The sequence below is a fragment of the Chanos chanos genome, chromosome 4 (assembly GCF_902362185.1).
Source record: "Chanos chanos chromosome 4, fChaCha1.1, whole genome shotgun sequence".
NCBI lineage: Eukaryota > Metazoa > Chordata > Actinopteri > Gonorynchiformes > Chanidae > Chanos > Chanos chanos.
Window position 1 is genome coordinate 7888224 of NC_044498.1, and position 16823 is coordinate 7905046.

Here is a 16823-nt window from a genome sequence, read left to right on the forward strand (position 1 = left end):
GCTCCCATGTTCACTCATCATATTTCAGCATTGAAGATGCTAACGCCTATTAGCATAGCATGTTCAAACTATACGTCCTACACATCTGCTGAAAAGTCCTTCGCATAGATTTTTCTTTAGATATGATTGTGACAGATGGAACCATGGAGAAAAACACAAAATCGTGTTTTAACTGCATATAAGAATAGTCATCTTAATGTTTACTTGTTAATTAGCCAAATGTCTAAGAACAATATGTCAGTACTTTTCAGCCTTCAAAACTACTCCAGTTAACAGCTATATATAACATTTAACCATCAGTAGCTTCATTAAAATCATTAGATGTTTCAGTTTTTCATAACGTTGCTAATGTATGCATCTTCTCTGACCTGAATTTAATCGGTCTTTTAGATGGATATGTTGCTATGGTGATTTCATCCACTGGCTGTAACATAGATCAGATTACAGTGGTGCAGTCACAGTGTTCGGAACAGATTCAGTCTTTGTTAGACAACCGTGTAGATGTGACACATCATCAGGATATCAATTCTGATGAGGCAAATTGAGTGTGGCTGATTAGCTGCAATGTCACTGAGGATGCAATTTGAATACAGCTGTGAGCAGCAATGCAAGGAGTCCAAACACAACAGAATCAGCCGCAAGACATTACAATTAGTTAAGTCCAAGTGTGCTATTTAAGATTTTGAGATTTAAAAAAAAAAAAAAATATATATATATATATATATATATATAGACATATTTGAAGTGATCGCACCAGCTTTTGGCACATCACAGTTCGATCTGAGCAGTTAATTTTTATGTGATGTCTTACATACAAATCTTTTAATGAACATAATGAAGGCACTGATTTTATTGCTGTTTCAATGACTGAAAATGAAGCTTCTCCAGCCCGAGTTGACAGCTCCAGTCAATCAAACAACCTGAAGTTACGCGTTTTTGTCTCAAGCTGCCGATGCTTGTGTCGACACATGGGCAATCGGCGAGTATGTCTGCAGTAACGGTTCAAATCCCGCAGTGGGCACGCTCTATTATGCATTAATGAAGAGAGAGAAAAAAACAGTTAAGGTCTCATGGTTCACAAAAGACCATGATTAAAGCCATTCCGTGAGCGTTCATATGTTCCGTATCCACTCTCGAGAGGCATTTTTCTGTTCGCGCCTATAGCCCAGTACATTCTGTTACAGTGAACGCAAGCCATTGCAATTGCTAGATTACACTTCAGGCCATGCAATTGTGAATGCAAAACTGGAAGTATTTCTATTACCGAAAGCCTGCAATCAGTACGCCAGTTGCCCCATCTCTCCCCTTAACTGCGCTTGAACGTGTGTTGAAAAGACAGGTGGTTTTGCTGTGCACTCTCTCAATCACTACACATATAATCCTGTATACACATGACCTCACGCAATTTTTTATTTTTTCATGTAAGTACTTAGGAAATGGGATGGATTGTTTAACTATTTATTTGGAATAAAAAAAATATATACTCCATGAAAAAATCGCAGCTGTATGTGGGGTATTTAAAAATGCATATTTGTCAGTGGAACACATTTTTGTGTCTGCACGTCCTTTTGATTGGTTGCCAAAATATTCATAAGTACGAGACTTTTTAGTTTGACATTGTGCAGCCCTTTTTTTTTCCCCTGCCTTCAAATCTCTCTTTTTTTATCTCTTGGAAAATCATCAACAGTTAAAATGTTTTATTCATACCCTTTTCTGCCCTGTCATTCACCCCTATTAGTCAGAGACGTTGTACTCTTACGGTCCAATATAGATTTTAATGCAAATCTCATGACAGGCTCTGAAGTCTTGACAATTGTGGGTTGCTCCTTGTACAGAGATTACATCTACACATGGGAATCAAAACCTACCTCTTCTTCTTCCACTGCCATTATAAACTTTCCAGATGACGACTCAGCTGTCTTTTTCAGTCATCGCCGGGCTACCTGCTGTGAGTTTCTCCAAAGGACTGGATGTGAAAATGAGTGTTAAAAGTGTCCTTATCAGCAGATCTTCTGATTACACTCTTCCAAGGCCTGACAATGAGGTGCCAAGTTCCTTTTTTCTCATCGGACCAGGAGCGATTGTGCCCTGGGACACGCGGTTGATCGATTACCCCTCAGAGTATCTGCCCCGTCGAGCACATTCAAATTCGATTAATGGAGAGGACTAATGCTGTGGGTTGAAATAATGGAGGTGGAAAGACTGAGTCCTTTTTAGGATTTTTTTTTTTTTTTTGGCTTCATTTTTCATAAACGGTCTCCTTTTTTTGGCTTTTTTTTTCTGCCTCCTTTCTCCATATTCATCACTATAATGGCAAAGATTTATGATCGTTTATGAATAGAAGGAAATGAAATATCTCATCTCAAGAGGTGTTTAAGTGATTACCGAACTAAAGCAAGTTTCTGGACTTAAGTAGAGAGTGTAGGTTCTGCTTTTGCAAAAAGGTTCAGTACACTCTGTTCTATCTCATCACCCAGACAACACGTGAACATAAGCGTCTGAGGGGAACTTCAGATTGTAATGGAACATTCTAGAGATGGTGGGGAACGCTGACAGTTTTGTAATTCTCATCAGCATTTCCATTATGGTAAAGAGCAAAGCTGAAAAATATTCTTCTGAGAGGTGTAAAGGTTTTGAATTGCGGTAATGATTCCATCCAGCGCATGAGAACTTGATGGTCATGTTGATATTCATATGAGATTTATATCTCATATGTTTGATAAATTTCATAAAAGTGAAATTCCCTGACAATCTTTCCATATGTATGCTGAACGCCCAGAAACAAATTCATTTTTAAGTCTATCCACAATTAGGAAGCACACAACAGCATGTGTCTGTTTAAAAGAAATATTTGATACCTAAAATGAAATTCTAAGCAGTATTATATAAAACAACATCTCAGTGTTTTGTAGTATGGTTGGAGGGCTGGTCTTTGAAGCACTACTTCTAAAGCTCTATCAACATTATACATAACAAAAGACAATCCTCAAACAGAACTGATCTGAATGATGTAGTATTGGCTTGTGGCATGTACATGAAATTCACAATGAACTTCATCTAGGGGGGAAAAAACCTTGGAAAAAAAAATCGGAAAATCTGGAAGCAATAATTCCACTAGCTTCAGTCTTGTAGGTTTTAAATGTATTGGTTCAATTATTTGTCTCATGATCCTCTTTTAATTTGATTGGGACATAAGTATGAAGAGTATTGTTCTCATCTACTTTTCAAAGGTCATTTTTTTTCCACCTTATGAATAAGTCATAGCTTTACCAAGATAAAATATACTGCAATCCCAATTATATTGTAATCAAAATGAATATTTAATCAGTGTCTTTGCATCATCTAACTCTTTCACAGCCTCAAACGATGTTTTGTGGGTGTAATTATTTGTAATTATGGGTTTCCTTTAAGGCATAAACAAAGTGAAATGTATGAATTCAGCAAATCGCTTTTCAGCTCCAAGTGCCGTAATTATGCCACCATCTTTACAACTCTTTCTTCAATTCATTTTGCTAAGTTAAAAGTTGAGAAATTCATTATCTGCTGTCGATTTAATCAAAACACCTATTAGATTGAGTTTGGTACCCTCCAAGGAAAACAATTCATGTGAGCAATACCAGAAACTGTAATTTTATTATAAAAGCAATGAGATTATACTTTCTTAAAGATCTTTCAAAAATGTTTGCCTTATAAACCTTTACCGAGCACCAAGTTATGATCATTTTGTATGTTTTTAGGCAAGTGCAGTATTGCTGGCACACATCCTGTTGCTTCCGCAAAGCTCAAAACCCCAGACACAATGCTCTTTGAAGCTATGTTATCTAAAACTGATGGTTTCTCTTGGAGATTAAAGGACTGACTCTCTATAAAACAGCCTCCAGCTATTTGTCAGGGACCACAGATGCTTCCTAAGCCAGTAATGAAATGTGTCCCTTGCTTTCAACCTAGTTCATGACTTGCCAGAGTTTTTTGCTGTCTTCCTTTTCAAAAACCAGCTCTTCTCGAACGAGAAGTGGGTCTCAGTTTCCTGGGAAATTAAGACAATAAGAAATGAGAAGGCCGTGAGACTGCAGGATAATTCAATAGTGAAATCGAAGAGAAACGTTTGTCTAAAGAAATCAGACCTAGCACGGTACGGGACTCTGACCAGGCGGATTAAAAATTCATATGTTTGACCAACAAATAGTGAAATTCTCTTTCGCAAAAAAAAAAAAAAAAAAAAAAAAACACTCCCGTCTTGTCCTCTAATGTTCACGAGAACTGCTCTACGTATAAACAGAATGAAATTATCATTTCAAAACCCCTTTGTTGGGCTTGAACACTCTATGAACATTAGCATGTAGCACAGGGGATAAACTTGAAAGCTCTTCAGAGCGTTAGATTAAGGGCAGAGATTTACCAGCCAGACTTCTCACAAGTGAAGAGTGACCTCCAGAGGAGGCATTTGCTCTCAGGCTTTAACCCTGCGGAACCATGAGGAGAGAAGCATTTCTGCCGAGGGGGCGATTTTAGCGGAGTCATCTGGAGGATTTGGCTGTGACTCTCAGGGTCTGGTTTGTGAGAGGCGTCACTTTATCTTCTGCTCCGCTCTCCAAGAGTCACGGTCTTCACCTTTAGCTTTGAGATGAGAACAAAACCCTGCGAATGTACATCACCCTTCTGCTCACCTTTTTTTTTTTTTTCTTTCTTTCTTTCTTTCTTTCTCCTCAAAGCTCAATAGAAACTTGTATTGTTCCAACCCGATGATCTGAAAACAGGGGCAGAAGGCACCGACACCGAACTCCGCCGAGAACGTCTGATCCCATTTGCCGAGAGCTTTCCTTACTCCTCAGCTCTTCGCAGCTGGAGGCACACGTGGAAAGACCAGGACACAAACATGACAGACACCGACCCAGCTAACTTTGTGTCCTCTGATCGCTGGTTGGCAACTTTAGTGGGGAGGGGAGCTAATCACCCTGAGATTAGAGGCCCTAAACCTACACCCAGAATGGGGGTATAAAAAAAGAAAAACAACAGCAACAACAACGAGAATCCTCCAAGCTTCTTTTTGTTTTGAATCTTTCTTTCCACTTCATCTGCTTTTCAATAGAGATGGTTTTTAATCATAGCAAAGTGTTAAGCAAGAAGACCCACATATTTTGGTGTCATAAGTTGGGTTTACTTATTGCCCCAGTTTCATGTTAAACTCTGGCTTATTCCGTTGCTGATCATGAATTAATAACAACTTCATTGTGACAGTGACATGTTTGGAGCTTGAAGTAACATCTTGTCTTCACCACTCACATTCATGACACGACACAAAGAACCCAAAGAGTGTTTGTTTAAAAAAAAAAAAGTTAATCACAAACGTTCCATTTGAATGAATCTCATGGGGGGGGGGTGTTGTTTTGCTATGTTTGGCTCATGTACAGCCTTTTGTGAAATTGATTACATCTAAAAGTGTTATGTTGTCTTTTTTTTATTTCCTCCCTCCTTCTCACTCTCTCTCTCTCGCTCGTACTGTCTTTCGCGCTCTCTCTCTCTCTCTCTCTCGTTCTCTCTCTCTCTCTCAGCAATGCAATTAATTTTTCAATTTATCATAACCACCCTGTCAACCTTTTTCTAAGCTGGCAAGATGGTTCTGTGTGTGTGTGTGTGTGTGTAATTACAGCTGTGTGGCTAATGCGTAAATAATGCTTATTCTGGAACCTAAGGTGTGATCTCAGTCATGGTATCATCAGAAAAGGCCAGTGAATTACTCATGTTCCATGTTCTAATACATCTGCAGGTGAGTGCTGTCTGTGTTTTCTGTGAGATTAAGATGAATGGCTGTTGTCTTTCTGAACACCAGAGGCAATGTGAAAGTACGTTAGCATTATAAAGTGTATCTAATTGTGCATATTGGTTATTGCACAGGTTTATCATAGACAGCGTATATCATTAAGTGCTGTCATACTCTGCTGCTGGCTGGTGTGCTCAATTATCTGTGTGTGTGTGTGTGTGTGTGTGTGTGTGTGTGTGTGTGTGTGTGTGTGTGTGTGTGTTTGTGTACAAGAAAGAATTCTGGAATTTTGGTAAATAAGTTTAATGCAGTATTTTTTAAATGAGTCTCATTTCTCCACCTCAGTGAATTTACTGGGTTTATGCACCAAGATTAAAAAATGGGAAAGTGCAGAGATCTTTTTCTGTTTTTATCATCTAAGAGTTTGTGTGTGTGTGTGTGTGTATGTGTGTGTGTGTGTGCGTGCGTGCGCATGTCTGAGACAGAAAAGGAGAGAGGCAGCCAGCACAGGTAGTTTATCTGTTTGTGTGTATTTCAGTGGGAGAGAGAGAGAGAGAGAGAAAGGAAAGACAGAGAGAATTTATGTGATTATGAACGTGTGTGTGTGTGTGTTTTCATAGCCCTGGGGCAGATAGTAGCCAGGTAGAGCAGTGGTGAGTTCAGGGCTCTTTGTAAATTCTGCACTCGTCTATATGGAATCATTTCTCTCCCTCTCTCTCTCCTTCTCTCTCTCTCTCTCTCCCTCTCTCTCTCTCACTCTCATCACCCCCTCTCCTAACTCCTCTTCCCTTCTCTCCCTCCTGATACTCTGACCTCCCAGGTCTGGCTGTTCACCATTTGCATTCTGTATGCACACGCTCCTCAAAGCCGGCCGCCGGCTGTAGTTCAAAGTCTGAGTGTGAGTGAGATTATCATGTCTTTTTTTACATCATCAAGGCAGGCTCCAGAGAGGGAAATGAAGGAGGAATGTAACAGAGAGAGGAGAGGAGAGGAGAGGAGAGGAGAGGAGAGGAGAGGAGAGGAGAGGAGAGGAGAGGAGAGGAGAGAGGGAGGTAGGGAACTGCTGTGTCTGGTATTTCCATCTGAGGACTGAATTTGATTAACATGGGAGCTGATTTTTTTTTTTTTTTTTTTTTCATTTTTATTTCCACCAGCTTGGCATGTATGAAAGAGAAGAATGTTGTGGTTTGTTTCCATGCAATGCAATTATTTGAATCTAGTTTTAGAAACAAAAGTCTCATTGAATTCATTGAACAGTACTTACTAACTAACATTTGTCAGCTTAAAGTACGTGTGTAAGTGTATGCGTATGTGTCTTTGTACGTGTGTGTGTGTGTGTGTGTGTGTGTGCATGGATGCGGGCAGCATTATGCAGTTATGATTAACCACTGAACTGCATTATCAAGCTCAGTCCAAGTCCTCTGTGTCTCCCTGCACAACATACCAAAAAAAGAAAAAGAAAAGAAAAACTTTGTTGCTTAGCACATAAAAGGTCAAGTCATTCATTCATTCATTCATTTTCTAAGCCGTTCGTTATAATTAGGGTCACAGGGGGTGCTGGGGGGTGCTGGAGCCTATCCCTTGGACAGGTCGCCAGTCCATCGAAGTCAAGTAATTCAGCAGGTCGTAATATGGGAGCAGACAATGCCCACATCACCTGAGTGTTGTCTAGAGAAATCTGAGACACATTAGTCTGTCACTGGCTGTTGTCAGAGAGGGGATCACTAGGCATCTCTGAGGAACATCAGAGCCCTTTACCTGATCATATAGCTACTCTAAGCTGCTGTCACAACCTGAGAGAAGACTAGAGTCTGTTGATATTAATTCTTTATACTTATACTTTATTTAACAGTCTGCCAGAGTGAGTGAGAGGATTAAGGGGAGAGACTTTAGGAAAGATTACATAGAGTCTGAATATAGCAAAAGCAGAGAACAAGAGAGAAAATATCCATCTGTCTGTTTGATGGTCTGACACAGACAATAAAGGAGGTGATCTGTGCGTAAGACATTTTACATCCATTATTAGACTTCATGGCTTTCACTTAGCTGATCAGATTCTGCAGTAGGAAAAAATGATAGTCTACCATATTTAGCTTTTAGTTGTTTATAGTGTTTTCTTTGAACAGATTTAATCTCCTATGAAAATATGTCTAGTCTTATGTGGAAGAGTGTGACAAAATATTCCCTTTTTGGTCATTCTAAGCTTATTCACTCAGGTAAAACCAGTGAAACCATGTGATAACTGAACTCATTTGGAAAGTATATTGAATGTAAGTAATGAATATGAACGGTTGAATAAAATAATGACTTTAGAATTTGTCTCAATAAAAAAAAAAAAAAAAAAAAAAAAAAGATTGAAAAGATTTTTTCTTTTTTTTTATTCATGATAGAGTCACAGAACTGGCAAGAAACCGTTGCTGCCGTCAGGCGTCCCTCTTGAATCAAGTTCATTTTTTTTTTTATATCAAATGGCGTTCTAAATGAAAGTTTAGGAGCGCTAGTTGAAAAATGATCCCTCGCTTTCCGACCATTCAGTCAAATCACAAAAGAATAAGCTCGCCTACCTTGTGCCGCATCAATTTGCTTTGGATCTCTCGTCCTAACCCCTGCAAATCTCTCTATCCATCTCGTAAGTTCAAAGTGGTCTTCTCCTACCAGGAACAAGTCAAAAAAAGTGTAGTCTGTGAATTTTCATTTCTATTTCATCTCAATGCTGTGTCATTCCATCATCAAACTAGAAAACTTTTAAAGTTAGTCTGCAATAGAAGTTTGTATTTGTGACCTGCCACAAAGAACCAGTTTCAAACAAATGGTAAGGCTCTCCCTTTTCAGGCCCTTCTATCAGATCTAAAGGATCTGGATACTGTAGTTTTCATCAATATAGTAACAGCTCCATGTTACTGCAAGCAGTATGTAGGAGACCACGGGAATGGTCTGATTTTGGATTTGGACAGCTTGCCTGTTTTAAGACTGGATGTTCTTCACTCCTTGCAAAAACATACGTCATCTCTTTTCTCACAGGACGCGTGTCAGTCAATGCATTACAACTGACTGGTAGATGAATTCATATATTTTCTTGGGCAATGAGATTGTTTTAGAATAGCTAGCTGGCTAATTCATGAGATAGTGTCTTTTTCCATAGAGTCAAGTTTTGACTGAATCCAAGTGTTGGCTTCACTTAGAGAGACAGAGACAGCATACTGCATGTGCTCATGGTTTGAGGTAAAAGGCACCGCATTAAACAGCACAGTTAATTACAGTTGGAAGACAAAAAAGCAAACTGTTCTCCACTGATGTGTGTACACAGAGTTCTCTCAGTACTGGCCTCGCACTCGTCAAGCGAGAGAGCAACAAGAAAATAAGAGGGCAGGATGACATCTGTTCTGCCCCAGCAGACTGATTACAAGTGTGATGTTTGTTCAAAGTGTGTGTCAAAGGGAGATATAGGAAATGAGAGAGAGAAAGAGAGAGAGACAGGCACATAGAGAAAGAGAGTGAGAGAGAGAGAATGAGAGAGAGAGAGAAAGAGAGAGAGAGAGACAGACAAAGAGAGAGAGAGAGAGAGAGAGTGGTTCAGACATCCCAGTGCAGTACAAACTCTTCATCTATTCTGATTACTTTGGGGAAAGTCAATTTGCATTGAAGGAAAGCTCAAAAATCTTGAACGACGCTATAATTCATGGCTAGTTAATGGAGCGTTTGCTGGAGCAGTGACGTGTTTTGTGCGCACACGAATTGCATTATGAGCAAAGCAAAGCCTCTGTCATTCCGTCATACCTATAGAACCTACAGTAATGAGGTCACAAGAGCCCGAAATCAAATTCTCTTTCAGAAGGAACAAAGCTTCACAGATCCCCATGTTTGATGTGTACGTCTCCTGAAGCCAGTTTATAAACAGAGAAAAAAGCACTGGGTCAACACCAGCTTTCTACTATCATCCAACAGCAGACCACGTCATTCACTGCAGTATGTTACAGCTAGAAGGAGCGGTTTACATATTGACAGTGACAATCAATTGTAGCAAAAAAGGAGTGTAAATGAAGTGCGCGACAAGCTACAAGCCCAACTGAGGAAACATCAGATAACCAAGTATAAAGCCGCCTTTTGGTAAAGAAGGGAAGCAAAGCAGACCCTTCTATGACACATTCCTGGGGGGGGGGGGGGCAGGGGGGCAAAAAAAGAAAAGAAAAGGAACAAATATGTCCTCCCCGCAGTCTGGCTTCTCTTGGCGCTCCGTCTCTGCTCTCGCCGATAAAAACCCAAAAGCCTTCCATGAGATTTTTTTTTTTTTAGGTCACTAAAACTTTTTGCTTTTTCTGAGTGGAGGTCACTAAGAATGAGTGATGAACCAACGTAAATTACAGCATGACCTCTTAACTGATAGAGATGGCCTCAGCACTCAGAAAATTATTCAGGATTTTTTTTTTTTCTCAAGGATTTATTAGCAGACTTCTAAAGTGATAGCACATAGTCTGGACTTTGCAGACTAGCATTTCAGAAGCCTGGCATTTTAGAAGATTTCTGCAAAAGCAGATAAACAAACTGCTCTTCTGAGTTCCATTTTTTTTCCCCCCACTAATAGGACTTTGTCTGTTCCTTTACTTCTGTTGTATTTATTTCCTTAAACTTTTATTCAGTCAATTAGCTTTCCTCAAATCAAGACCAGATCTTGTGGCAGGAAAGGATTTTTACATCAAATTTCTTTTTTAGTGCTGGTGCTCAGTTTTTCTTCGTGTTTAATTAGGTGTTGAGGACTGTAGAAGACACCAGCAACTCCCTCCCCACTGTGCATCTGTCTCCTCTGAAATCCTTGAGGTGTTCGAGCAAGTGAGCCTCTCAAGTGCCAAATCTTCTAAGAAAACTTTTTTTTTTTTCTGGTAAGTTTGTAGGTAGGCCTTTACCCAAAATAATCTACACATTGAGGAAAAATGAAACAACTTTTACACCCTAACCAGAGTAGACACTTGAGAGAGAGAGAGAGAGAAAGAGAGAGAGAGAAAGAGAAACCATGTTCAGAAAAGTTCCCTGATAGATGGCTTCTCAAAATATGAATTCCCCCGGTTGTAGGGAAAGAATAAAAATCTTCCTTTTCGGGGGTACGTCGCTGAAGAACCCGTAATCGTTTGAGGAGGTATACCCACACAAACAGAGCAATGGGAAAGACACAACATTCTTTGAAGTCTTGAGGCTCTAGTATAAATGTATGGAAATGAAATGCTTTGGGAAGGATGGGCTCATATCACAGATGTGCGCGTGTCACATCAAATGAAGGAGCGTGTCCCACTTCGTTAGGCATTACTGAGCAGCAACTGAACCGAGCTTTTCAAGGTGATGCTTGGTGCTCTTTTTTCAGCCAAATCTACCTTTGAAATACATAATTAGTTTCCTTCAAACACTCCTAAACTACTACAGCGTCTTGTTACAAATCAAATCAGCGTAATTTTGCACACAGCATGAATCCTCTCAAAATACAGGCAACACTGATATGTCAAGATTTGGAAACCAGCTGTGCTAATTTGAGAGTAAAATGTATTTGTTGGTCTCATTCTATACTTAGATTTATAATCTAAACAGTATGAAACACTGGTTTTGTTTAACTGTACCAACATTAGTGGCAAAGGTAGACCAGGTTTCTCCTTAACGTTTTTTTACCGTCACTTCTTATTTGACAAGGAACATATTTTCAAAATGGATTCTCTTTTATGTTTGAACTTGTATTTGCATAGTAATGGGCAGCTGCAGTCCGGTGGATCAAGTTTATAATGAATTCAAACACTTTTGGCTTTTAACCAACCAATGAGTTTCACGAATCAGCCTAGTGAAAGAAGATTGGCCCAGAAAAAGTATGACTGCTTGGCACACAGGCCATTGACAATATTATTTAATAGTCTCCATTTTTTCTGAAAAGGCAATGTACTCTTCCTTTGTATGACAGAGGCAGAGGCAATGTATCTGCATTGTGCAAATTGACATTAATGGGTTTTTTGGCCCTTGATAATTTCACTCTTGCTTGAGCGTTAAAAAGCTTTTTAATTTGCATCTGGCTTGTCGTCTGGCACAGATGTTGAGAAGCCCTTTCCCTAAATCACTGGAAAAGGCCAAAGGCATCTCAGAGAGTAAGAGCTGTGTTCCTTACGTTAATCGATTTCATTGCACCTTCTGACTGAAGCAATAACCTGACGTTTCAGACCAATGTGATAGTGCTGTGATTTTAAACAGCAGTTCAAATATGAATTACAGACTATTTCTCTTGTATCGTTTCTCCGAAATGATGTCCCTTGTCTCGTGCTTAAGTTAAAAGTTGGATCGAAATAGCGCTTTGAACACGAACTCTCTTAAGGTGTTAGTGTTCATACCGGATTGATGCATTGTTTAAAAAGCAAGGAATAGTTCGGTCATAACACTCCACTTTCAGCAGTGATTCATTTGACACTTACTTTGAGGAGTTCCTTATTTAGCTCAATCAAATGGAATTTAAGTGTTTAAGAAAAACGAAGAGGTTACGCTTTAAATAGGCTGCCGGGTGTCTGCATCTGTCTCTAAAACCGCTCTCAATCCCTGCTGGCTTCGCTTCTGTCATGCATATTCATGAGATAAAGACAGCTAGTGCTTCGCTACTTATTTTGGTACATCGTATCTTCAAAACAGCTAAGCTCTTAAAGAACATCCCCCAAAAATAAAGGCACTCTGAAACAGAGACGTATTCAAGTCCAAAAGTGCCTGTCTAGCTAACAAGCCTGACAAAGCTAAGTATGGTCGAGGTCTGGACGTCCATTCAACTGCAGTTTCAGCCTCTTCGGTTTGAGAGCTGGTTCAGCGTTACTGTCTGCATTTACTTGGGTTACAGAGACACCTACTGGTGATGCAATTTCTCTTTGTGAATGCGAAAACAGAGAACGGCCCTGTCAAATCTATTTATAACCCTCTGAGCAATGTCACATTTCCATTAAAAAAATCTCTCTCAGAACAAGAAAAATATACGAGGTCTGAGCGGGATTTTGTACGTCTACCTCTAACTAAATTCAAATGCAAATCAGTGGGCTCGCCGCCTCTTTCAGACCTACCTGAGGGTGGAGTTAGTGGATCCACCTTGTCAGAAGATGTCTGACAAAATCGTTCTCTGATGCAAGGATTCTTTTCTATAACTAGCGATATGATGTACTAGACATTTGAAATTAATTCAGGCCTACTAGATTTGTGACGAGTATAACCGCTGATGATTCAACGATAAAGATCTCATCCGACATTTTTTTTTCTAAATGTATTTTCAAAGATGAACGTTAATCTACGGGAGGCAAAGAAATTTGGCCAATAGTTTTTCAGCGGCTGGGAGATCACATACTATGGAAAATGTCTCTAGAACGCTCAGTGTGTTCACAACTTTTTCAGAACTGACCTAAAATTAAATAATAATTGTCCATCTTGAACGAAATTGTACAAATAGTACGCGCGCTCGGCAGCTAGTTCGCCAATGTTGCCCACCGAGATGACTCTTATTTTACAAAATGACAGCGCCCTTGCATCCCGGAAGTTGCAATCTGCCGAGAGTTCACTTACTACCTTGGAACACAAAGGAGGAGAGGCACGATGACGGACTTATCGCTTTATCTCACCAACGTTAATATAACTGTGGCCCAAGATATGGAGATAGAAAAGGTACCTTGTATTCACATAGGAAAATTGTATTCTTGAGTTAAATGGTTTATTCTTTGGCGATGATATTTGACCACAGTATTACCTGAACGTACCTTTATCGATATTACATAGGTCATAAAATTATATGTGTGAAATGATGTTTTCCTGAAGTCAGTGCAATATTATTGTTTTGGTTTTAAATAATTGTCGATTTCTTAAATATAAGTGATTAAATGTTAAATATTTAAATGTAATTACGTTATTTTTAGACCACTCTGCACTGTAGAAGATGTCTGAATTTTAGTCCACGAAAAAAATCAATTGAGTTGACTGTTTTGCTGGCTTGCTTGTTTGTTTGTTTATTTGTTTACCCCTTTCTCCCCCCCCCCCCCCCCCCCCCCCCCAAAACTCAGCTGGTTTCTCCCCCTCTGTTTTGTCTGTAAGGCACCCAGTCTTTATCCTTTCCTCACTTAACCGAACTTGTTTGGCTCAGGATGGTTTTAATTGGTTGTGTCTCAGAACTCAGCCCTGGGAAAGGATTTTGAATGCGTCGAGCTGGGAGAGTTAGAGAAAAAAGATCAGAAAAAAGAGAAGACTCCACGCCGCGTCATTCACTTCTCCAGCGGAGAGACCATGGAAGAATACAGCACAGATGAAGAGGAGGAAGAAGAACCCCAAAAAGCAGAGAAAAGAGACCTTCTGGCCCCTGTCGACGCGGTGAGATGACATCCCCTGCCCTCCTCCTTTTTAATCACTGTGCCGACGAGCTTGCGCTTGAGAATTGTGCCGGAGAAAGTCGGAAAAAAAATTGAGACGGAGGGAGCAGTTAACCAGTGTCTGATGTAACGTTTTTTTTATTCCTCTTGTGTCACAGTCCAAGCTGACGTGGGGCCCGTATGTCTGGTTTCAAATGTGGAGAGCTGCCACTTCCACTGTCTCAGGTGAGTCTTTGAACATAGAGTCTGAGTGATGTTAAGCTTTACACAGACATGGGGCAAATCCAGAACCCTTCATTTATGTGAACGCGCGCTAACTTTCGGACTTTAAAAGCACCGTACGGCACAGCACGTTAAACCTCAGCCACGGATAAGAGCGTTTAAGAATGCCGATTCAAAACTGAAATCCCTCCACGTAAAGCAAGGACCATTAGAAAAATAGAAGACCGCACGTGTGTGTGGAATGATAATGAGAATTGAAATTGTGTTGAATTGTATGACTTGATTACAATCTCATGACATCACACTGTGGCTTTCAGCATGTGACTACCTTGGTGAAAAGATGGCATCACTCTTTGGAATCAATTCTGCCAAATACCAGTACGCCATTGATGAGTATTACCGCAGTAAGAAACAGGTACAAAAACGGTCATTCGAAAAGAGTTTTAAAAAGAGATAACTTGCTCATTCTCTCTGGTACATATATATGGTGAAAGTTCGTATGCCGTTTACGTGTAATGGGCTGGGTCTCCTCTAAGTGTACACTTAAGTTAAGAGTTCTTTTAGAGACCCGTTTTCTCTCCCATCTTTGAAGAAAGAGGAAGAGGATGCGGAAAGTCGTCTCTCCGAGGAGGCGGAACGTTCCGGCGAAGTGCAGCGGTGCCAGGAACCTCAGCGACCGAAGACCGACCAACCAGAAGCCACTGCTCCTCAAGTAATTTCCACTACACAGCAGGAGCAGAATTCTCTTCCAACCCCCTTACCAAACACATGCAGCATCCCAGCTGAAATAGGAAGCACCTAATCAACACAGAGCTCATTTACTTATTCGTCCTGTTTATGCTTTCTTTTCCAGAAGGATAATAACCTGAGCTCTGTTCCCTCGCACTCATTCGTAAAGACTTACTCAGTTGCACTGCCACAGAGAGACTGTAGAGTTATGCCTTCAGTTTGCATTGTAACTCTAGTCTCCTGCTTTAATTGCCTTAATACACTGAACTCTGACTGTGTGTGGGCAGGTTACTGACCTCCTATGCATTCATGAATTATGAATAAGGTGGTCCAACATTTTCATAGATCAGGGACCAAATGCACTAAAGCCATAATCAGGTATTAAAACTGTTTCTGAAAGCGTAAGGGAAATCAGACAGGTAAACAATTAAACAGGAAGGTTTTAATGGTCTCACAACTACATTTTAAGGACCGGCTTTGAAGATGTGTTTTAATGAGCACTTACATTTTACACAGATATGCATGTTCTCTCTCTCTTTTTTTTTTATTTGTTAAAGATAATAGACTTTGATACACATCTAATGTGTGCTCAGGTCTTGAGCTGGTGTTTTCACCGATAATCAAGTCACCAGACTTTCCAAAAAAAAAAAAAGGAGGAATCAAAGCAAAGTGAAGCCTTAAACCTCTGAGATTTTTTTTGTATTTATTTGTATCTAATGCAAGTTGGTATTTATATATTTATTTTATTATTTACACTGGATGCAACCCAGTCCTTTTAATTGTCTTAAACGAAACACTGTTCCCTCTTTTTTTTTTTTTTCCTAATACACGTTTGCAATTTAACGAACTGAAATAAATTCATATTGACCACGCACTCGTTTCGCCTTGTCACTTTTGGTGCTAGGGATTCTTTGTCGCTGATTCTCTCCGCTCGGGTTGATGCTATTTGTGATCTAGTCTTTGTTGTCAGCAACAAAGCCTCTTCAGTTCATGTAGGGTCTGAGGTCGGTTGAGGTCACTCTGTCTGTCAGACACGGACGTGTCCTCAGTGTAGCCAAACCGAGGGCAACTCGGTTGTTTGGGCCAGAGCAAGCTATTGTTGCATTCCCACACTGAACTGATATGCTGTATTGAAGAATACAGTGTGATTATAAGGGTACAGATCTCGCAGTAACACCCAGTGTGCTCTATTAGCCGGTGAATCAAATCCCTTTTTATTTTTTTAAATTTCTGTTTGTCGTGTTCTTTTCAAAAGTGACACATTTAATTCTAAATTCAATAGAATCTGAAGATGGGTTTGATTCATTCTGAACTTCAGCTTACACAATACATATTTAAGGCGTATTAAAGGAGAAGTGGTTTTAGAAAGAATGAAGAGAATGTTAGCGAATGCCCTCACCTGTGAGTGTATGTGGCGCACACACACTTACCGTTTCTGCTTTTTTTGTGAGTGGGTGTGGGCGTGTGTATGTGTGTGTGTGTTTCTGGCTGAGGGTGGCAGTACCATGGAGAGACAGCACATCTCTGGAGTTTAGGTTGATTTTAAGAATTGGCTCAGCACAAGGCCACACAAGGACAGTCTTTTAGGGAAGACACAATGCCACCCTCAGAGAGATAGTCAGGCTCAAGTGGGAAGAGAGACATGACAGAGAGAAAGCGAGAGAGAGAGAGAGAGAGAGAGAGAGAAAGGGAGCTCATCAGCCCCCTCAAGGCAAAGCAAGAGCTGTTGATGAATCATACCATCATTCAAAGATAACATG

At 40.1% G+C, this 16823-nt stretch overlaps 1 protein-coding gene across 1 annotated transcript; it reads left to right on the forward strand.

Annotated features, from left to right (window-relative positions):
* Positions 1-13348: 13348 nt before the first annotated feature.
* On the forward strand, positions 13349-15136 carry LOC115809296 (protein FAM177A1-like). Its single transcript, XM_030770890.1, has 5 exons — positions 13349-13417; positions 13916-14113; positions 14271-14337; positions 14652-14749; positions 14927-15136. Exons 1-5 carry the CDS (start codon positions 13349-13351, stop codon positions 15134-15136), a joined length of 642 nt encoding a protein of 213 aa, XP_030626750.1.
* The last annotated feature ends 1687 nt before the right edge of the window (positions 15137-16823 follow it).